The sequence below is a fragment of the Mercenaria mercenaria genome, unplaced genomic scaffold (genome assembly GCF_021730395.1).
Source record: "Mercenaria mercenaria strain notata unplaced genomic scaffold, MADL_Memer_1 contig_3600, whole genome shotgun sequence".
In the NCBI taxonomy this organism is placed as follows: Eukaryota; Metazoa; Mollusca; class Bivalvia; order Venerida; family Veneridae; genus Mercenaria; species Mercenaria mercenaria.
Genome location: NW_026461756.1, coordinates 7,835 through 32,340, shown reverse-complemented (window position 1 = coordinate 32,340; position 24,506 = coordinate 7,835). Strand labels below are relative to the sequence as shown.

The 24,506-nt window shown below is 33.6% G+C and overlaps 1 protein-coding gene across 3 annotated transcripts; it reads right to left on the bottom strand.

The window, feature by feature from the left end:
- Window positions 1-2,801: 2,801 nt before the first annotated feature.
- LOC128553221 (cellular retinoic acid-binding protein 2-like) lies at window positions 2,802-23,814 on the bottom strand. Of its 3 annotated transcripts, none has more exons than XM_053534342.1 (4): window positions 23,571-23,814; window positions 7,997-8,166; window positions 5,565-5,678; window positions 2,802-4,067 (listed from the first exon to the last, which is right to left on the bottom strand). In XM_053534342.1, the coding sequence occupies exons 1-4, from the start codon at window positions 23,662-23,664 to the stop codon at window positions 4,014-4,016; spliced, it is 432 nt and encodes a 143-aa protein (XP_053390317.1). In that variant the 5' UTR covers window positions 23,665-23,814; the 3' UTR covers window positions 2,802-4,013. The 3 variants fall into 3 exon arrangements, with proteins under 3 accessions (XP_053390317.1, XP_053390316.1, XP_053390318.1); XM_053534341.1 differs by lacking the exon at window positions 23,571-23,814 and adding an exon at window positions 22,402-22,831; XM_053534343.1 differs by lacking the exon at window positions 23,571-23,814 and adding an exon at window positions 17,483-17,955.
- Window positions 23,815-24,506: the final 692 nt, after the last annotated feature.

Below are 24,506 nucleotides of genomic sequence, written 5' to 3'. Positions count from 1 at the left end.
TTTTGTAATGTGCCTTTTTTCTTCAAAATTCCGGTTTCCGAGCCAATTTCTCCGCAAAGTAGGTCTAATGTTGAAATGTTTCTGCGGGACAAAATTTTCTTTGCGATGACAATGTTTGTGTAACTTTTCTCGCAAAACCCTAAGTTACAAGATTTTATGGGAAAAATTTGGCTAAATTAAAAATTTGATAAGATTTAGGTGTCACCCCGGTATAGAAGTACTTCCGGGTCGTTGTATCCTAGAAAGTAGTTCTTTGAAATTTTGAAGTTCCCAATTTAACGCTATCCCTACTTTGACATGTTATATTCCAAATGTATTTATTGATACTGTGTACATTTTTTGTCATTTCTGATGTCTTTACAGTTGTTTTATGTGTGTTATTCAGGATTTACATTTCTGTGCGGAAGGATTATAAAAAACTACACCAGACGGGTGGCATGACAGATGTCAGTGGAAATTAAACATGGACTAGATACTTGATGTGTAGCAAAAAAGTTCATCGTTGATGGTGGTTTTTTTCTGTGATATATTGACTGGGATAGTATTACCCCTTTAGAAATACAATGCTGCAATTTTGTTGTGAAATTCACAATCCATGTCCAAAAGTGCTTGTTTTACTATACAGCAAAGAAGGAGAAATTGTACCGGGCCGACACCATTTTTAGTCGAATGTCGAACATACCGAGATTCAACTGTACTAGTAGTCGGACGTTCTATCCCAACTACACATTAGATAAAGTTATAGATGCATATACATACCTACAAAGGCATAAAGCTACAAGCCCCTCCGTATACAAATGTAGCAGAAATATAGAAATTAAATCTTTTGAAATGTTACTACAACTTAAACATTATTACGTCATAACATTGCGTGTGACACTGTCCAACTCACGTGGCATTGCACGTGTAAAATTATAAAGAAATTAGTGTAAAACATTGAAAAGACATTTAATAAAGAGATCTGTTTGTTAAACATTTTATTTAGAAATGCATTCTACAATTTCATTGTAACTGATGCTCAGTCTTTGAAAGATATTTCGATCTTACACCGCAAGAACAAATATAATTTCCATCTATATAGTATTATGTTTTTCTCACCTTAAGGTTATTTTTCCCTAGCAGCTAGAGCAACATTATTTGTCTATATCGGGAACACAGATAAATCGTTTGTCTGTTTTTTATTTTTCCACCTACGTGTATAATACCACGGATCCTATCTTATACAGCTGCAGAGCACATCTGATGACCTACATAGGAAAGGTTTTCCTTAGAAAAAAATCTTGTCGTTTTCTGAGATACATCATGTTGTGTGCAAATCAAATCTGCATTACCATATATGGAATGATACATTTTTGGATGTACAATTTATGTTATTGCTCATATATTTATTAAAAATTTATCTTTGGCATTTCTGACATATTTATTTGAGAAATAATGAAAAACTGAAATACATACAATATATATTATATGCTCTTTAGAGGAAATTCCTATTATCATTCAAATAAATTTCCGATTTCACAGCTGATATCTTTATAATGGTTGCTGTAGAATGTAATAAATGTGATAAATAGTCAATTTGTTATTTTTTCACAAGTAATTTTATTTAGCCGTCATTACAAGGCTCCATTTAATTGTTTCTCTGTTTGTTTCTTTTGTTGGGTTTAACGTCGCAGCGACATAATAAAATATCCTATGGCGACTTTCTATCTTTACAGGAGGATTACACGTGCCCCTATGGGCGTTAATTCCGATTCGAACCGCAACCTTGGTAGAACAAAAAAAAAACAAAAAAACGCCCGTAAGCATGGATAACTCTCTCATATGAAGAATGCTACACCTCAAGCAAGTGTTCAGAACTTCAAGCGGTGAAAGGCAAGTACTTTGAAGTCAGCGGCCTTAGCCACTCAGTCACGATACCCGTCCAATTGATTGAGTCAGTTCACGAGAGGTAATGAAATCTGTTACACCCCTCACACTTCTTCTCACGGAACTCCATATACAGACACGTGAACAGACCATTGCTCCTTAAGGAAAATCAATGATAACTATTTGTTTATGTGATGTAAACTGTACCAGTATAAAGGGCATAGTTACTACCAAAAATGTACTCCCAACATTTTCACTCCTGTCGTGTTTGGCGACAAATAGATTTCTATCTTTTTCTATTTGACGTTTTATTTCTTGTTCGCTGTGATGTTGGGGTCCTTTGAATACCACGTAGTGGTCATAAAATGTCTCTCCGAAAATGGACTCAATGTTGTTATAATTTCTTTCCTTTGGGTTTGTTAGCGTCCATCCAATATAGTTACGATAAAGCATGTACTTGGGTACTTTTGGTCTAGCTGTCGTTACTTTTCATAAAATGATTCAGTAAAACCAATGCTGCTTTCGTTCCTTTGAACGAGTAACATGCTTATATGGGATCATTTATAAAGTTCATACTCATGGTGTCTGGTCCGCTTCAGTAAAAGAAATTGTTTAAAAATATTTAGTGAGTAAAAGACCATATTTACTTCAAAACTTCATTACTGCTTTAATTTGAAATGTTGTCAAAATTGTATTTCGTAGTTCAAAATAAAAAGAATTTCGTCACAGACAACATTTGCCCGAGTTTCTACCAATACAGAACACCTGCTTTTGCTGGCTATCCTTGGACATAACATCTATAGGAAGATAGATTCCCTGGAAGCATAGAACTCAATCAAGTAAAATAATAGCACTCTCGGTTTGGTTTAATCTGTTTAGTTTAGAGGGGACGAAATGACACAGAGCAACAGAAGTATAACACGTATAAAACTATGTATAATATATACTGGTATTAAGATTTATTGCGCACATTTTAAACAACAACAGCGTAATGGACTTGCAGAAAAACAGAAACACTGCGTTTAACACATTGACTTTTGAACACAATCACAACAACAAGTTAGTCTATAAATATACATGTTGATCTACAATAGTCTACTGCAGAAATTCATAGATATTGCTGAGAATTTCAAAAACCATTTTAATATGTGACAAATAGAAGTTTAAGAAATAACTTATGTTTTAAATAATACAGCCTAAGATCGACGTACAAAGTGTGTTGTCCCGTAATCACAGGTCGTAAGGAAGCTTTTCAATAACGGAAATTAATCTGAAGGTAAAACGTCTTGAAAATTAAATAACCGAAATGACTCAAAAATGGTTTTCAAACCCTTTTGTCTATTAATACTTTTGTTGATATATGTAATTACAATAAGTGTATTTCAGCCAACATTACAATATGATTAAGCAGTAAATATGGGAGAATGGTGTCTTTGAATGAAAATGTCCTATGTTCCTGGCAAGGTAGTAATAATCCGAGGGCTATCGTTAGCTTCTGGGGCCATTGCAACTCAAAAGCACTCCTCCTCCACGTGTTTACGTGTTTGTTTACCTCTAATAACACAAGACTAGTATGACACATTGTTCATTAGTGATGCAGTGCTTTTTGGTCGTGTCCGCAATTTCTGTGATGTCGCATTCTTTTGAGCATAATGGTATATCACAATTAGTTTATAACAACACCCTTTCAACAACAAAAACATGCATCGGCCATATTTGTATGTTTTATTTAAAACAACCATGTATATGGTCACAAGTGTTGATGTTTCGTTCTCTATACTGTATTCTTCAAGGGTTTTAGGATAGCCAGCCAAAGTCATATTTGAATTCCCGGTTTCCTTTCACAGAAGTTCTAAGCAATGTTCACATTTTCAACTTTTTCTTTCCGTGTCATATCTGGTGTTCAATTGACAGCTTACTATACATAATTTCGTCATTGTTTTCATTTATGTTCTTTATTACATTTAGACGCGTTCACATCATTAACTCAATGTTCGCTATGCCTGAATTAAAATCTAAAGCGGTGTCATTCAAGCATAGTTTATACCAAAAAAGCGGACCCATTATAAAACCAAAGCGGTCATAATAAAGTGTACAACAGCAATATAATGAAATTGCGATACAATATAAATTATTGTTTTGCATCATCACGTTTGTTGTTTAAACCATCTTGTACACTTGACGTCTCCAATCCACATTGTCTGAAAAGTAAAATTATTCGAGCATTTACAAGGATCAATGACATCCATTTAAAGATATCCAACGGCCATCTATCATTACAATATTTTATCTTTAGATATTACCTTCAAATGTATAAATTTATCATCAAATGAATTTAACTTTATCAAATATATAAATTAAGTCTGTTTATAGAACTACATTCATAATTAAATATGCTTATGCTGTAGCCGGAAAATGTCCCTATAGCTGTCAACCAACAGGAAACCTATTGCAATTAACAGAATTAAACAGATGAAAGGTAAGGGTAGATTTCTCGGAAGCACAGAGCACCACAAACACAGCCACAGAGCAACACATTTGCAAAGTAAGCCCACATCAAATAGAAATTATACAGTGTATTTAATTTAAAGTCCTGCGTCTACATTTGCGCTTTTATAAGTTTTCTTATTTTCGGGGATGAGAGGCAAGTGTGAGGTAAAAAACCCGTTAAATATATTTAACCTCTCTGTAGTATTTTCTACCAAGCTTGTCAAGAATATACCCTGAATATCTAGTCCGTTTTAGGGGTTGTGCTGTGTTTTGTATATTTTGTAATGTTTATTGTTGTGGGCCCGTATTCATAAAGCATCTTAAGTATAAGTTTTGACTTAAGTTGAAGATTTTACTTAAGTTTGTGGTGATTTCAGCTTAAGCCTAAGTAAAAAACTTAAGTCCTATTCATAAAACAGCTTAAACTTAAGATAGGTAAGAAATGACTTAAGTCAGAAAACAAAATGGCGTTGTGAGTACGGTTAAAGTGTTGCTTTTCAGATAAAAGCACTTTAAACATAATTTTGCATGTTGTATCTGTCTGAAATTAATGTTGTTTTTTTTTTAAAAATTCTGTCCATAATAAAAGCCAAGAATTACTTATTAAGTTGTTTTTAAATAACAAATATACTTAAGTAAAATAAATTTCTAACCTAAGTAATACTAAGTCTTAAGTGATTAATCAATTTCTTATACTTAAGATGCTTTATGAATACGGCCTCAGAGCTATTGTACGGCATTTTCCGTGTTCCATGCATTGAGTTGTGGCTTTGATAGTTTAAATAAATGTGTTCGAGAAGGTCGACATTATATTTGGGGTTTTCTGGAAATTTATTTCCCTTCTTATTCAAATTGTTTATATGTAAAGTACAGAACAGAAAAGCAGCAATATTTTTTTTTGATCTTTGTTAGTGATATATGAAGAATTATTGAATCCGATAACATATAAATGTGTGCAAATGAATTTTGAGTATGCATGCTGTTCTAAACGAGCAACTCAAGTTAACGAAATAAAGTTTTAAATATGTAAACAAGCAATAATTAAATTCAGTTTCAGGATAAGAGTGCAACCTTGTAATTGAACTTTGGGTTAGTTCCAGCCTGTTAAGGTATATATGAACATGTGTTTTATTCCAATATACACATACCTAATTAACACTTAACCTAGACTAGTTCGCGATTAATTCGTTCCTTATGAAAGCACTTACCTGCACTAGTTCATCATTAATTCGTTCCCTATGAAATGTTTGTGGTTTATGCTTCTCTGGTTCTACCGGATTAGCTTCTGTTATAAGTTTATTATCATCCCATCTTGTTAAACACTAAAATAGAATGGAACGTTTCCAAAGCTTGAACGATATTTAATTCGACAGAAAAAATATATGATGAGGCGGAGTTGTTTGGAGAATGCTTTACATTTTGAGTTCTGGTTTCTAGTGGCCCTACATTACATAACAATTCTATTTATACATGCTGTTACATGGATACTCTTTATGAACAATATACCGGTTTAACCTTAATGAACTGATTACTGCCACTGGCTTCTGATGTGTTCGTTTCCTCGTTGACTATATTTCGTACTTTGTATTTATTGCTATATTTATATTTTTCACCCTTATTTTTGGCTGGTATTTGCTAAAATTTGACGTAAGATTTACAATGGGGTAGGGGTAGGTAATGTCAAATATCTATTAAAGAAGATGAGGTTTGGTTTTGAAATTTTCCTGACTGATACATATAATAATGAGCTATAACTGAAATAAAAGTTTTCAAGATAGCACATTATATTATCTAGAAAACATGTATTAAAAGAAGAAGGACAAAAAAATATCAAAATTCACCAGTTTTTAACAGTTTTTTCTTAATAAATCTCTTAGATGCACGGTGACCCCAAGTTTTTTTCTTTCCATTTTGAAGCATTTTTGTGGGTCATTAAAGCTGCAAAATATTTGGAAAATCTTAACGTCAGAAATTTTTTTGTATATCTAAATACGTTTTTCCATTGACAATAAAGAGGGTGGGGTAATTATGTCAATATGTGAAAATGAAAGAGAATTGTTAGTGACATTTATGCTTATATAATACTGGCATCACCTTGTATTCATATTAACCTGTAACACCTGAAATCCCTATAACATTAAGTGGGATATTATATGTTTCATAAAGTATCACCATTTTTCTAATTTTACAAAATTTCAGAAATGCTTAAGCAGTGGGTGAAGAAAATGTCCTATAAAATGAAAACGAGTTCGGTGACCTATGTTTTTTCTTCTCTTGTTTGTCTTGGAAACAAATGTTCTTCAAGCTCACAGAGTATGAAAAAATTCTTTACGTTAGAAAAAATTCGCTCCTACATCCTTAAGAGTCATACCGACCATGATCAGTCTGTTTCACTGAATTTTGTGGCTACGTTTTTTTCTAGCCCACTGGGGTCATGGAGTCCTTATAATTTATTGCGAAAACCGTATTGAATTAATCTGGATATTTTATTTATCAACGGCTTTTATTAACAAAGAAATTTTAACCAGAATTGTTGCACCGTCGCGGAACAGAAGTGAATCGCTGCCTGAAAGAGAAAATTAAGGTATAGAATAATATAACGTCTTTAAGGTAGTTCTGCATGTTTGGGTCGAATTTATTTCTACAATGTAGAATTTGATTAAACTCCGATTTTTTCAGAACTTCAGAATATACCTAGAAAATTCAACAAATAAAAATGATAGGCTCATCTGCTTGATTTTTTGCTAGACTGATTTGAAAAATTTGAACCTCATGCAATATTTCATAATGGGAGTCTATGGGAAAATCATAACTTTCATAACATTTTGGCGAATAGAAATTATTCTACAATGTAGATTTTGATGAAACTTCTAACAGTAATAAATGATCATATGTCTTATAATTTTGTGAAATAAATTGTATAGGTCCGTGTGCTTATTTTTGAGATATTTGACCATGAATAAAATGAACCAAATATTTCATGGTAATTTTGAGACAGTATTTCGAATTATTTAACGTGTCATATATTTTAATATCATATTTTGACTTTAGAAATAAAGCAACAGTGCCATTTTGATTTTACTCACAGGCTGTCATTATTTCATAAAATGATTTTCATATCCGTACACCGAACCCAGGCTTTATTCTAAGTTTTCCGGATAAATGACGTAACGCCATCACTTCCGGTTTATCAAACGTACAGAATTACCTTAATACTCTATTTCATTAATTCAAAACCAAAGAATATTTTCATTTCTCTATATCATGACTACAATAGCGTAAATATGCAGGTTTTTAAAAGGATAAACTGATAAAAGAAAAACACATTCTAAAAGGTTTAACTTTTCTTTCTTGTGCACACTAACAAGCTGTGTTAATTGTAAAATTCATGTACACAGATTAGACTCTGTTAAAGATTGAATCTATATCACCCTATGAAGCATTTGGGCAAAATGGAAACATATATATATATGAAATTGCAATTTATTCTCATTTCTGTTCATAAAATAATTTCACTGATATGGATATGAGCTTTTTTCTTGTCATTTTTTTAAATCATGGATATTTTTTAAAAGGCATTACAATTCTGGTAATTCCAGAAAATATCAAGCTTTCGCAGATACATAAAACCACATCTTACTTTCATTTTGATCCCTTCAAATTCTTGGTCATATGGTTCATTAATTGGAAACATCATTGTCTGTGTAAAAAATGTAGCTTTGGCAATGATCTTCACTTTGCCGTCTTCTACTTGTATTTCCATGCTCGGTTTGGCATGGCTAGCTAACTTTCGGAATACAACATTTAGCCCTGAAAAATAGAACAAAGATTGTTAATTGTATGGCATTTTACTCGTAAATTCAAAAACTTTTGATTCGTACTAATTTTATACTTCATATAATGCATGTTAATGATTTAAAACGGTTGATAATATTTGTAAATTTCACTGTTTCAAACAGTAAATAATGTATAATCACTGGTGTGAGACTGTCATGGTATGCGCAAGATTATGGATAATTAAAGACAGAAAATTTTCATAAAAATATGCTGTAAATCACGCTATAGCATTATTTTATCGTGTTCGGCAACCTGTGTGCTTCCATTTTTTCTATTTAAAGGTATATTAGATCCAAACTTCATATGCAAAAACATGGACACTTTCTTCTTATAGTTTATGTAAACGCAAAGTTAATAAGTTTATGTGCATTAACAGTTCTATGCAATGACATCATTAGGTTTAAATAGTACACACTGTATAGGTCTATAGATAGACACAGTATAAATTGTACTACCACTAAAAGAACTGACTTATTTAACAATCAGCTGTGACTGCATCACATTTAAGTTTGTTGCATTTAACGTCGCACCGACACATGATAGGTCATATGGCGACTTTCCAGCTTTACTGATGGAGGAAGACCCCAGGTGCCCCTCCGTGCATTATTTCATCACGAGCGGGCACCTAGGTAGAACCACCGACCTTCCGTAAGCCAGCTGGATGGCTTCCTCACATGAAGAATTCAACGCCCCGAGTTGAGGTGAACCCACATCGATGAGGGGCAAGTGATTTGAAGTCAGCGACCTTAACCACTCGGCCACGGAGGCCCCATATATGCAAATTTAATTTGTATATTTAGTCAAGTTAAAAACATTTGATGAGGATTTGAAATATTTGAAGTAAATATCTAAAGATAAAATATTTTAGTTAAATATGGTCATTGGATAATGAAAAAGATTTACAATTAGCCAATAAACTGACAATTCACGGTCATTTTGTTCCTAAAACGCAAATCGTTTACAATTAGCAAAACGAATAACTTTAGCTCCATCACTTGAAATCTTCGTTATGCTGTACCAGTTTACGATAGGGACATCTACATGTAATATCAATAACTGTCAAATTCAAAATTCATTTCTTTATAAAACAGTCACAAAGAAAACGAATTCCTGAAGGTATAAATGGTTCCAAATCACAAGTATGGTAAAATAGGTACGTGACGTTAACCGACTTCATTCATATTCGTCATTTTTTTTATTATCATTTATACTGAACAAAACAGCTATCTCGCCGTTGCTACTGTGCCCATATCTTTTTAACAATTACTGAGAGTACTTTTTGTTATTTAATGTATGCTGATATAGTTTTAAAATTGCAACAAAAGTCGAACAATAACACCTTATAAATTAACACATTTCACCACTTCAACCCAGTTTTGAAAAGTCGAAGGAAATACAATAAAATGTATAGAAAGTAGCAAAACAAAAATGTTATGGCAGAAGAAAAGGACAACAAAAAATAAAATGACGTGGTTGTATTATTTCAGAGAGTTGGAACTGAATTGTCATTACCTTGCATGCTTATTTAAACTCTCATATGTAAGCACATTAAAGTGACTTACTTTAAAGCAATAACATATCCTATCTGATCTTAAGCTATGTACAGTTTCAACATGACACCAAAGCCACGTTGCTTTGTTGGAGACGACACCAAAGCCAGGCTGCTTTGTTGGAGACGACACCAAAGTCGCGTTGCTTTATTGGAGACGACACCAAAGCCATGTTGCTTTGTTGGAGACGACACCAAAGCCATGTTGCTTTGTTGGAGACGACACCAAAGCCACGTTGCTTTGTTGGAGACGACACCAAAGCCACGTTGCTTTGTTGGAGACGACACCAAAGCCATGTTGCTTTGTTGGAGACGACACCAAAGCCATGTTGCTTTGTTGGAGACGACACCAAAGCCAGGCTGCTTTGTTGGAGACGACACCAAAGTCGCGTTGCTTTATTGGAGACGACACCAAAGCCATGTTGCTTTGTTGGAGACGACACCAAAGCCATGTTGCTTTGTTGGAGACGACACCAAAGCCACGTTGCTTTGTTGGAGACGACACCAAAGCCACGTAGCCACGTTGCTTTGTTGGAGACGACATCAAAGTCACGTTGCTTTGTTGGAGACGACACCAAAGCCACGTTGCTTTGTTGGAGACGACACGAAAGTCACGTCGCCTGTTTTCTATCCTTCCTATGCAAAATGGTAAAATCATGCAAACGTGGAGGAGGTTGTAATGTTATGCATCTTAAGGGATAGAAATGAAAAAAAAGCTTAGATAACCGCATAAAGCCTTGTTCAGAAGCAATGCAAACTAACGATAACTACTGTTAAATCTTACATTTTTTGGGGCATGCAATTTCGTGGATTGGACCAAATTAGGTATTTCATGTAAATATGGATGGGCAGATTTCAACTTCTCAAGATAAAATGAATGAGTTTAAATTCCCTGAAATGACGCAACCAGAAAATCCACAAAAATGTTTCCAGACGAAGATTTACGATTTACAAAAGATAAAAGGTAAGGGTAGATTGTTTTGGAAGCAGAGTACCACAAACATAACCACAGGTTTTACCACTGAGAAGATCATATGCTCGGAAACAACGCTTCATAAAGCTTCGTTATAAGACATAACATTTTAAGCTGTTTTAGCGCGCTTATTAACTGTTCAAAACGCAACAGAATTATATGTTGGACGAATGACTAAAATAACAAGATAATTTTCACTGATTGGTCATAGCTCCAACAGCAACTTATTATTTGATGTTTAGATTATAAAGGTCTTATATTCAAGTAATGAATCCACTCTGACATTTAAGACTTCCTGCATTTCCATGCCTTAATCCAGGATAACAAGACATTATTGATTCCAAAATGTCGAGGAAAGCCATTTCACTGTGTGAAAGAAATAAGCTTCTGATGGAGTAATTATGGACACATCCGTCTGGCAATCAGACTAATTTTCTTTCAAAAAGATTAAGAAATGCAGACGAGACCTTTAATAAGAGGACTTTATACTTTATGATTATTGTGCTTTAGTGAGGTCGATATGCGGATCTGTCGACCTGAAAATAGTGATACTGACCTAGTGCTTAGCATATCCTCATATATACTACACTAAAATAAAAAAGTGGAAACTCCACAGGTTACTCAATACGACAAAAATGAAAATGTTGCAGGCTCGGTTTGATTGAACTATACATGGAATGTAGTGGAAATGCATGCTTCCGCCCACGACCTCTAGAGCTGGGTTGAGCAGAACTCAACCTGTTCACATATTATAAGTACCAAAAAACAATGTCGAGACATCCGCAAATGTGTTCATACGGTGGTGCACATGGAACCTTCAATGATATAATATTGTGTGTAATTCCATAAAATGCAGCATATGGTACCCGTTTAAAATAATGGGTTTGCCCTAAACGAGAAAACAATGCGCAGAACTAAACAAACTGGAATTTAGAAGTGGGACCTGAGATTACGGAGTCTGCATATCATAGAAACTGCCAAAAGACGAAATTAAAAAGCAGGCACTATATCCAAGGTGTGATTACACGATACCCAAATCTATGAAAGCGGGAGTATTGAAACCATTCGAGCCAAAATGTTCAACCTAAATACTAAACAGTATCAATTACACAACATAAAAGTCGTGCTGAACGATCTGAAAAGATCAAAATATAACAGCTCTGATTGAATGTATGGGACAACATTTTACGACCGGCACCCGGCACAAACAACGCTGCTGTGATAATAAAATGGAAAAAGTGCAAACTCCACAGGTCGGTCAACACGACAAAAGTGAAAATGTTGCAGATTCGGTTTGATTGAGCTTGTTTATGGACGTTAGCGGAAATGCATGCTCCCGCCCATGCCCTCTAAATCCAACATATTGATGGTTGACTGAAAACAGGGAAATCAAATTCACTTATTTGCTGAGATTGTTCAATTTTCCTCGGTATATTGTTTGCGAAGACACACTGTTTTGACGTCAAAATGCTATGACGTCACAGCTGGAAGTCAGTATGTGTTTTTTGCTCCGCCTATGAGACAGTACGACGTTTTATTATTAAATTTTAGACTGCGTAAACACCAAAGGAAAGGACTACAAAATAGATCTAATAATAACAGAAAGACAAAAACAACCATACAACAGTGTTTTAAAGTCCGCAGCATGTTACCTCCTCTGTCGAATCTAATCCATTAAGAAAGATGTTCAGTGGGTACACCCTATACATCCCATTCATATAAGGTCAATTCACGATACTTTCTCTTGTCATATATTTTGTATGAACAGTACTATTGGATAAAGAGCGGTGTATACCAACAAAAGAAGCGTCAGCAATTGCCGTTAATTAAGTGAAGCCCCAGGGAATAAAGTACTGTCGGGTTGGAGGTTTTAATATGATATGAAACAGTTATGTCACTCCCCCAACACTTAACATTAAAATTAGAAATTATTCTTACGTCATTGTCATTATATCATCTCTTCAATGTAATCAAACAGGTGGGTTTTTCTTCAACAAAGTTAGAAATATAATGAAAGATGAAACATGTAAATATTGCTTTTGTCACGATGTCGACTTCTAATGTGGAATGGAATATATGCATTGATCCAATCACTGTTGATATAGTCATTCCAATGTTTATAAATGTAAAACCAATATTTATATAATACAGGACAAAGTAAAAGTACCGCACTTGATGTGCTAAAATCGTAACAGGTAATAAATGATCAATAATAATACCACTTTCTCACTTCGATTCAATGTTCTAAATGTAATAGCAGACAAATGAGGTTAATGCCTAATAAAAAATACCGTTGTTTAACCATAGTCTATAAGGTTCTATCAGTCAAATGTTTCTGTTTGTTATTGTTTGCTTTTGGAAATTATCAATATTTTAACCCACATAAACATTGATAACTCACAAAACTATTTATTGTAAAACGATATGAAATGTTTCCACACTAATAATATGAAGACACGCACATTTGATTAAATAACAATTTAAGTTCTGCTTTTATAGCCCCATATCTGTAAAAAAGATTACTCTATGCTTAAATTGGAGATACTAAAACATTATACTGCACGGTATTCTGTATTATACCATGACATGAACCATCCAAAAATAATCAGACAACTTTGGTGCCAGTCAGTTACAATAAAGGCATTTGTATTGGTTTAAACTAGATATGTATTTAACAATGTGACCGTTTTACTAATGAAACAAGAATAACTAATTACCTTACAAAAACGTTTGGCAACTAAAAATTACTAGTAATAAACCTACATTTTTTTGTATTTATTGTGAACAGATATGAAATGCCGTCTTATATTTCCGTCTTTGAAAAAGCTTTTCAGCTATAATTTAACTTGAACAAATACATTATTCCTCGATATTTCGAAATTTTGACAAAACAACAATTTTACTTTTGATTTAATAGCTTCATATCTGTGGAAAAAAAACAGATGGTTCTGTGCTCAAATAGGAGATAATATCACATTCATTATTAATTTTCAGAGTTTCCTGTTATTATACCATGACATGAACCATCTAAAATAACCCAAGAGCTTTTTACAATAAACTGGAAATGCTTGTTACACTGTTATTACGATAATTATCTGAACAGCTTTTTTTTTTATTTTATCCTCAGATAGATTGACGAGAGTTGATACTCGTAATAATGACGTACAACAATGCTACAACAAAATAAAAGAATCGGATCCAAATCTTGGAGCGCTTAATGGCTTTTAAAGATTTTAGATAAAAGATATATTAGTAGAAATAGAGTGTTGTAAGATCATATAATCCATTTCTTCTTTTAGTATGCCTGCGGCCTTTTTCTAGACTTACAAAGTCTGTTGAGATCAAGTAATCTGTAATAATGTTAATTTCTTTCTTTATTTTCTCTCTAGGCTCATCTCAACAGTCGTTAGAGTCACAGATATGAGAGTTGTTTTTCCAGAATGTGCTATTAAATAGGATTTTATGGAACAGACATTTGTTTTGAAGGACTCTAGCGACTGGTGCCAGTCTAGTCTTCTTCAGCCATTGCTAAAGGGCGTGAGGTGTGTTGCACATTTCATTATCGCTAACAAACCGACTCTGCTGTTATTTTGCTTGGCTACGTTTTATGTATCCAAAGGATCTTCCTATATATCTGGTTAATTTGTATAACAACAGTTTTACAGTTACTAATTACGATCGCAAAAAAATCCCAATTTGCTACATTTTTTGGTCTTTTCATAATAGGGTTATTATAGCGGTACCGCGATCAGCAATGTTGTATTCGGATCCAGTGGATTTTGCCAGGCCTAGGTCCTACAAGGCGCTAACGGTCTGACAAAATATATGAGAGCCGAATGTATCATTGGGGATCAAGATAGTGATAGTAGTTTATTGACCCTTTTATTATACATACACTTATTTCTACTGTTATATTAGTCAAAATGGGTTATAATTTTACACAAATAAGGCTAAACAATCGTTTGAATTGATGAACTTTTTGTTGCATTGAACGTCGTATTATAACACGTATTCGTGGTTTTATTTTCATAAGTGAAAAAAAAAACAGGCTGTATATCAGGGTATATAATAATACCTTTTATAACTGCGGACATAAACCGTATATGCTGTTATTTTGCACGATTGTGTTTTATTCTTTGAAATTACTTGGCATAATAAATTGAAAAATACCGTTTCATTACTGGTTTCATGTAAATATAAACATAGAATTTCATAATGACTTTAGGATATTAAGGGTTTTAAAAACAACTGTAAGGCAAATATATTCTAATCCATAGAGTAATATAATGAGTTTCATTCAAAGAACAAAGAATTTGAAATCAATCGTTTATCTGCCTATCAATATATCATTCTAAACGGCCAGCATGCAATATTGAGAGAATGCTTTTTAATAACACCTGAAAGATCTTTTGAAAGTACAGAATGCAACAAAGCAATAATACCGCAACTGGTTTGATCGAGTTTGTTCATGTGAGGTAATGTGAAATGTGCAACACAACACCGGCTTAAGCAAACATCTGTTTAATAGATACATCAAATTGACTCCATAACAAAAGAAGAACGAGGAAATTTATCAACTGATATCCAAGTATTGGGACACATTTTCCATCTACCACACTAGTGCTGTGATAATAAAGTATACCTGTAATTGATATAATGAAAGCATGTTACTCAATCAAACGAAATAACTCGAGATTTAATTCAGTCTATAAAATTTTCAAATTGTCTAACTTACTCGAGCTGAGGACAAATTCTACGCGCAACTAAGGCGGTATAATTTGTTAAAATATCTAGTAACATGCTAAATATTGGTGAGATATATAATATTAGTCATGTTATTCCACGAAGGATTGGAACAGCTTTTCTGATGGAAAAGTAAGTCCCTGCTATTTTGAGTAGCACAAGGTGATATATCTTTCCTCCATTAGTAGATTTGCCACAAGGGAAAAGGCTTGTGAATCTCGCAGTAAATGCTTTAATTTATGACCTAGCACGCAAAGGTCCGTGCTCCGTTTGGATGTTGGGTCATGTTCAATTCTAAAATTTGATACTCTCGCTTAAGCCGATAATAGGGGTTGTGAATTGCCAATTTCATTACATCTCATGACCAGACTCAGTCAAACCGTTTATGCTATTAGATGTCTTTAATTTGCGCTGCTACGTTTCCAAAAGATCATCAAAAATTGAATTCATTAATCAACAATTTCATTACATAACTAACCTATATCATGAAATCCAATATATCGGATAAGAGCCTAGAACTTTGCAGTTATCGCAAGAATTTATTGTGTCTCTAGGCCAGAGGTGACCTTCTCGATGATAAATAGTCTTTTTGATATATTGTTATATTTCATATTCTTAAAATGTCACTACCATCACTGACATTTATCTGATACCTAAACGACAGAAATATTTCAAAGGACGAATATATCTAAGGATGGAGATTTGTCCTTTGGAATTTGGCATTTTATTCTTTCAGGGTTTATTTTGACATTACATCATGTTTGCTAAGACTGTATTATTTGTTCTGACCATCAAGTCTATGTTTCGTGGACTAGATCTGTTATAAAGGTTAATTACATGGTGTGAATGACACTTTGTAAAACAGAAGAAGTGGAAACTCCACAAGAAAAATGAAAATGTTACAGAATCTGTTTGGCTGAGCCAGTTCATGGACGATGGTGGAAATGCACGCCCTCTAGCCCCTGGTTGAACAGAACTCAACATTTGCACATTTTATAAGTACTAAAATACAATTATTAGAAATTCATCTATATGTTCATACGGCGATGTACATACATGGAACTTTTAATAATACACTAGAGTGCAATTTCATGAAATGCGGCGTATGGTCCCTAATTAAAATAATGGAGCAGACAATGGGCAGAACAAAAGAAGCTAGAATTTAGAGAGGGGAGATCCACGGTTATTGAGTTATCATCATTTGTGAGAAACTCCCCCGAGAACTCTTAGAATGCTATTATGTAGGCAATAATTAGATATAACAACAGATTATATATGAAATTACTGAGAAGAGAGTTTTATGTTCTCAGTTTGAATTATTTATTTATATTTCCTAGATTCCTAAAAGGTTTATATGGATGACAATATATTCAGAATAATACATCAGACACAAAACATTAACCTTGTAACAGCATTTCTCAAGTTTGTCTGTGTATTTCATTAAAGTACTGTTAATAATATTTTAATTAGATTTTGAACTATCACAGAGATATTCATGTGTAAGAAACTCCCCAGAGAACTCTTGGAATGTTATTATGGAGGAAATTATAAAATGAGCCGCGCCATGAGAAAACCAACATAGTGGGTTTGCGACCAGCATGGATCCAGACCAGCCTGCGCATCCACGCAGTCGGGTCAGGATCCATGCTGTTCGCTTTCAAAGCCTATTGCAATTAGAGAAACTGATAGCGAACAGCATGGATCCTGGATCCATGCTGGTCGCAAACCCACTATGTTGGTTTTCTCATGGCGCGGCTCATATGATGCACTTCTAAACTGTATTCTATTCATATCACATGCTGACCTATAAAATTCCCAGGTGATGTTATATAGGTTTTTTTTTTAAAAAAAACCCTGAAGATTTTATGGAAAACATGCGTTTTGAACACAAGAAAAAATAATGCCGATTGGCAATGCAGTGAAACTAGTCTTAACCGTATCTACAGAGCATGAAGAGAACAAGAATGCTACTTTTTAATGTACAAAAAAGAGATATTTTTCTTAACGTAGATGAATGAACTCACCCATTGCCTGCAATGCCTCTTCAAAATTCTCAGTCCTATCTAACTCCCAGTTACCAGTTAGTTTTTCTTTAATTTCTTCTAATGCACTCCCCATTATGTTAATGACCAAAACTTTATCAGACTGTTGAGAAATGGTCCGCTGTTTTTCTATTGAGTCACTTATTCAGCTCTATAATTGTCAGTTAAGTAGTACTGTAACAGTAAATAATTTTTCAAACGCTTTCGTACTCAAAATAAAATTCAATTAAATGATTTTCTGATCCTTGTTTCATCAGGTGTCCCATGTCACTTAGCACTTTATACATGCCCGGAACAATGATATTTCCAATACTGCGTGAATTACATCCAGTAATGAGTTTCCTTTTGTTATATTTCGCGTGATCCGATACAAGGTCTAATCTTAATGACGTATCTATAACATAAATATCCTGCAAATGTCCCTAAAGTAATTAGGAGTCTGTTGACTTTCTCTTAAAGATTTCTTCTGGTAATGCCAAGTTACAGAACGAGACCTACAAGTCACATATAAAAACATAACAAAAATCCAATAGAAAAAGATACGCAGCCTAGGACTGTAATAGAAAACTGGCATGACATACTAGTCTATTCAGTTGGCCATTTTATCAAACTTTTATCGAATTTGGATATCACCTGCTTGTAAAACATCAAAAAGAGCGCAAGACGTATTTTTGTTTGTTTAAACAATACATGCATAATGTGACCGTAAGAAAAACTAACGAACTAATAACTAATGTACGTTACAAAGAATTCTAGCATAAAACTGCTGTTCTTGTCACTTTTCGGGGGTGTTTTAACAGGAAAGAAAACGTGTGTTAACAGAGAGATTCTCGCGCTCGCGTGCTGTTATAACACCTTTTTATATATGCGCGTTCTGTGGCAAAGCTAAACGTCATTCGGCCCTAACGGGCTAGGGCACCAACCAATCCCTCGGGATTCTGCAGATGTTATAACACGAAAAAAACATGCGTTATCCCTACATTCTTGTCACTTTTCGAGGGTGTTTTAACAGGAGAGAAAACGTGTTGTAACAGAGAGATTCTCGCGCTCGGGTGCTGTTATAACACCTTTTTATATATGCGCGTTCTGTGGCAAAGCGTAAACGTCATTCGGCCCCAAAACGGATAATTCAAAACGAAATGACGTCAACGTGAAAAGACAACCCTGACATTCCCTCGCATTTCGTGGAAATTTAATGACGTTGAGGGTCATTGTATTCATTTATCAGTTATTACGCGTTTTATGCTAGAATAGCGATAGCGCATGTTTCTTTCGTGTTATAACATTTGCAGAATCCCTCGGGACACGTTGGTACCCTCGCCCTAACGGGCTCGGGCACCAACCAGTCCCTCGGGATTCTGCAGATGTTATCCCTACAGTAACGTTTTATCCATGTAGAATGTGCACAGGCTTACATGGCAGAGTTCTAATGAGTCACGTTAGATTAAAAAGCCATTGCTTCAGATTTTCCTGAAGAGAGTTAAACCAAATGACCTTGAAATGAATAAATTAAATTAGAACATATTTTCCTTTAGTATATTGCACAATAATTACCATGTTTTACATCTTACACTCAATAAACATATGAAATCAATCTATTGCTACAGCAATGTGTAAATGACGTCATAAACACACTAAAATGGCTGCCTCCATGATCAGCCGATTTCTTAAATTTCAAGCTGTCATATCTTTTTCAATAGTGGTCCGATTTTAAAAATTATTTCAGCATTATGAAAGGCTTTATTGTTAGGCATTCCTTGCTCTTTATGAATGTGTTTTATCAGCATAGCGTATTTATACCTTTCTAGCAAAATCTGTTTTGCATCACAAAGCATATCTATCGTTTAACTAAAATTATTGCGTGCTTCAAAAAGACTTATGTTTAGAAACATGAAAAAATTGCATATCCACCATATCATTGAGGAAGTTCGCACTGGCTAACTGTCTGAACGATTTCATAATCTGATTTAGATTAATTGACTAGAAAAATATTTACATGAACTTAATTGGCTTATTATCCCTGAATGTTTACAAGAAGATTCTTTTGAATCATAGAATACAACCCGACCAATTAATAGCAGAATTGGTCTAAATATGATTCTAGTACGTGCAATACTCCCCAAGGCTATTAGCACCTGCTCGTTGTCTCGCAATGAATTTGGTCATATACATCGGCTCGCCCAATATGCATCTTCGAATGGTTACTCGTTCGAATATATTGCCGTATTGTGCAGAACAATGTTAAATAACCTAATAATAACATCGCTAGTCATGGGACAATCATTAATTTGCTATTACGGCTTATTATAGATATGCCATTTCTATTTTATGAATATGTCTGCAGATTGATTATATAACTTAATTTAATTTCCGTGGTTCGAAATTACAAGTTACTCCCTAACTGCGTGTTAGCAAACAATTACGAGATAACTTATGATGCCAGGAAATAACAATGAGCGGTATGAGGATCAACTAAACTTGGCTTTTTTTTTTGTTGTTGTTTATCTTATGTCAAATATAAGCAAGAGTAAACTATCAAAAACGTGGTTCTATTGCATCATTGGGTCTTCCTTAACAGGAATCAATTACACAAACAAGAAGATATTCTAGATAGTATGTATTTTAATACCGATACTAAACGTGCTGTTTATCTTTTTAAGGGGTTACATGTGTGAATTGTAGGTAAGCCATGTATAATGCAACTTTATCAATTATACGGCTTCGTTTCAAAATTAATATACTTGGCAACAGTGTAGATACCTTTTCTTCCCAGTTTGTTTCATTTCATTTGTTTAATTAATTTTTAAAAATAAAATTCAGTTATACATTTTAAGGTTATTGCAACGCGCAAACGAATATTTTTATACTTTTTGCGCTATATAAATGTATTTGTATTTGTATTCATAGTTTTTACACCCATGCATAAAATAAACGACAAAGATTTCAGTGCCACTAATGAATTGAGTCCACAATGATTTTGTTTGGTTCCGATTCTTCATTTACATTCAAAATGATCTCCAGTGGGATTATCTACTATTTTCGTGCAACATATGTGCGTACTGCATGAACCCGAGCTCTGAACTAGCCTACAAGATGTAATATGATAGCGATGCACCTAAGAACATACAATTTTGCAACTACCACAGGAATGTTTATTATTGCAGTTGGCTAGTGTCTTTACCACATTTGTTCTTTTACCGTTTACGTGTTAAATTTAATACATTTTGTTAACGCAGTGTCGGTTAGATAAATTAAAATTTTAGAAAATAAATAGCAGCTTCATTTTCAATTTATCAGATGTTTCAAGAAACATTAATTCTGTTGGAGAACAGTTTGTCTAATATCTTAGATGAATAGCTTTTGAATTATCACAGAAATTAATTTTGTCTCGTAGCGCCTTGGGTACAATGATTGTAATAGATATTTTCGTTATTTCACAGCTGAAAATAAATGATGAAGAAGATGACTGGAATGCAGACATAGGCATAAACAGAAACAATGTTCTCAGTTTGAAGCTCTAGATATGTATTTTAAAGGCATCGTTTGGTTCTAAATCTTTGTCAGATGGTTTCAGTATTTGTTTTTGAGCAACACATTTTTTTCTCGTTTGTAATTTTATTCAACTCAAAGGAGTCTCGTGTTTGTCACGCTGGCCCATTGCAGAATCGCTTATATATGTGTTTATATGTAATATATAAATATCGTGTTTGTCATGCTGGCCAACTGCAGAATCGCTTATATATGTGTTTATATGTAATAGATAAATATCATTGGTAAAACTGAACTACGATATCAAAATTATCATGGTTTAATTTCAAATACAATTTTCTTCGTCAAAGATTAGTTATACTCTTTATTACTATCACAAAAGAAACTGATACAAGCATTTTTGTTGTTCATTCCTCTATAATATTTAAAGTGCCATCTTATTCGAATCAAAACTACCGGAAGGGCCAATTTCCTTATTTCTTATTAAACAGCTTTTGTGTAATTACACCAATTATTTTCTCTTTTACAATTTTACGTGTGGGTTAAGCATGTTTAGTGTGTTTAGAGTCCTGAATTGTTAAAACGTGACATGCTAAGAAGTAAATGTCATAAATTTGTGAAACTTATGCCGCCATTCTCTCCTTTTAAGAAATACTTTCAATTAACACAAAATACAGGTGTTCACTCAAAGGAACTTCAAGCATCGTGATTTGTACGTCATGTGGTAAACAACTTCAACTGATGTACCAGAGATTTTAATTTTTATGACAATATAAATTTCTGAATCCTCTTTTAAATAACGAACCTTAAGATTTTGACGGATTTTAGTACTTCTATTAGTTCGAAAAGGTTTTGTGAATTTACATGCTTTCAACAAAATGAAAGAAACTGTCATAAAATGTTTCTAAAGATTTTTTAAACAAATATACTGGGAAGGTTTCCTGATACATTCGATACATACCATATTATATTATTTAAAAAAACAGAAACGGTCTTAACAGAATAAGCTGAAAGTTTATTTTCATATTAAAGGAAGAAAACTGATGAAGATTATGACAGTAATACACAGTCGAGACTTTTTACGCCCCTTTGGCAGTTTTGGCAATATCTTTATAACATTAATAGTACATTAAATTTCTTCTCAGACATTATACAAAAAAAAAAAAAAAACATTTTTCAAAATGTATGAGGAATGTCAAAAACAGATTCCGATTAGTAATAAAGTTATTGCAAAAATATCGAGAGAGCGTTAGAAGCCTTAGTAAACCCAATAACATATTCAGTTTACAATTGTTGAAAATAATGTTAGAACTTACACGCTTGTACAGTATGGTATCATTATCAAGCGCCATAGTCTTAATATCATCGTTAAAGTAAACATCGTCAACGTTTTAGCAAACAAATTCACTTACCCATGGCCTTTAAAGCCTCGTCAAAATTGTCTGTCCTATCAAGGGCCCAGTTACCGCATAGCTTCTCCTTAACTTCATCCAGTTCACTTCCCATTATTTCAAATGATTCTTTGAATTATTTTGCAGCTTTGACCGTTCTAATTACTGTCGCTAATTGAGATAGCAGACAGAAGATATTGTATGCTGAAAGGAATACGCTGTTAAACCGAAGAAAAGTATTTTAATAGTCTGCACCATTAATAAAAGCGTCATTTCACAAACGGTTAACCATCCCTATTTAGAATTAAATATCCTATAACTGATGAAAGACAACAAGATTCGAAATTCACCCCCTCTTAATACGTATCTCACCTTTCCTGAAACTTGTCTCAAGTTATCGCGATGTGAACTAGCAGTTACAGGATAAACTGTTACTATACAGGAGGAATCCAATACAAGCATGCAAGCTCATCGGTACGGTTTCTCATTCATAACAATTTGGCTGTTTACCTACTTACTAGTGGGATATAAATCTTCGAACACTTTCTCCTTACGTTGTTTTTTCTTTTCTTTTCTTTTTTTATTTTTTACTTTTTGCAAGAATATTTACAAGCATATTTAAAAAAGCACAAGAGATGCATATTGAAATAATATTCATACCATGAAATTTCGGAGGAAATACAGCGGTTTTAAAGAGAGATACCAGGCGAGAAGTGAATACCTCTACCTATATAATTAACATATTCCTGCTACATAAAAGTGTGTGGTTGTTCATTGCTTTATGTTTTGCCTCAGTTATTTTTCTAGATTTTGGTTTGACTCTATTTAGTTACTTTATACAACATACAAATTGAATAACACGTTTAAAGAAAAGAAAAAACAATTGTATTACATATAAATGTCAAGTTTTCATATATATATATATATATAAATATATATATAACTGGATCCTGTTTCACTTGCCTACTAAGAACAAAGATAGGACTTCAGCATAAGGTGTTTCACAAAATCATTTAAATTGATTTATTTAAAATATTCGACTATCCGAGGAACCTGAGTCGAAAAATGATATGATTGCTCTGTCAAAAAGTTGAATTGATACACAACATTTTTAATGATATAAAAAGTAGGCCCGCGATAGTATATCAATCGAACCGACTCGGTACAGTAAGAACTGTATAGCTACTTACCCATGGCTTCAAGGGCCTCGTCAAAGTTTTCAGTCCTGTCAAGTTCCCATGCCCCTACAAGTTGTTCACGTATCTCCTCTAAAGCACTGCCCATTTTTACAGTTTCTAAATCTACTTTATCAATACACAAAACGACTGTCACGCAAACTGACTTCAGTAAAAATTATTTCTTCTTTAAAGACAGATGAGCTGCTATTGATACTTTATTTAAGTGCGAAAATGTTCTGTACCACTGATATTTCGCACATAAATGAAAATGTTTTCTATTTAAGAAGAAAACCTATAGTATTATTGTTGTTTCTAATGCCATCTTCCGCTTATATAACACACTTAATGGAAACCGATAAGTCAGATGTGGATATCTAATACTGACAGTTTAACTTGTGGCTTTTCATCCATTCCCCTTGACCTTTTCCAAGAATATAGTATTTTCCCAGGCTTCAGAATCTATAATTAAAAAAGTGCTTACATAGAATTTATTTCTTTAAAATTGAGGGTCATGTATCATTAATCACAAATTTATATCTTTAAAAAGGTCGTAATTAAAACAATAGCACTATATAACGTATTTAAACTAAGTGTGGAAAATGTACATATGTAAAGAAAACATAATGCTACAGGGAAAGGGCAAACTAAGTGCAGAAAAGAAAGAAAACATGATTCTATACAGAGAAAGGGCAAACTAAGTGCGGAAAAGAAAGCAAATCATGATGCTACAGAGAAAAGGCAAACTAAGTGCGGAAAAGAAAGAAAAGATGATGCTACAGAGAAAGGGCAAACTAAGTGCGGAATAGAAAGAAAACATGATGCTATACAGAGAAAGGGCAAACTAAATGCGGAAAAGAAAGCAAAACATGATGCTACAGAGAAAAGGCAAACTAAGTGCGGAAAAGAAAGAAAACATGATGCTACTGAGAAAGGGCAAACTAAGTGCGG

What these genes read in the sequence shown, in the direction of transcription:
- LOC128553221 (XM_053534342.1), bottom strand. Translation starts at nt 23,664, where the DNA reads ATGGGCAGTGCTTTAGAGGAGATACGTGAACAACTTGTAGGGGCATGG. An exon ending in TTGAAGGGATCAAAATGAAA is followed by an intron (nt 5,679 to 7,996) that starts GTAAGATGTGGT and finishes ATTCTATTTTAG; the next exon opens with TGTTTAACAAGATGGGATGA. An exon ending in TTAATGATGAACTAGTGCAG is followed by an intron (nt 4,068 to 5,564) that starts GTAAGTGCTTTC and finishes TTTACTTTTCAG; the next exon opens with ACAATGTGGATTGGAGACGT.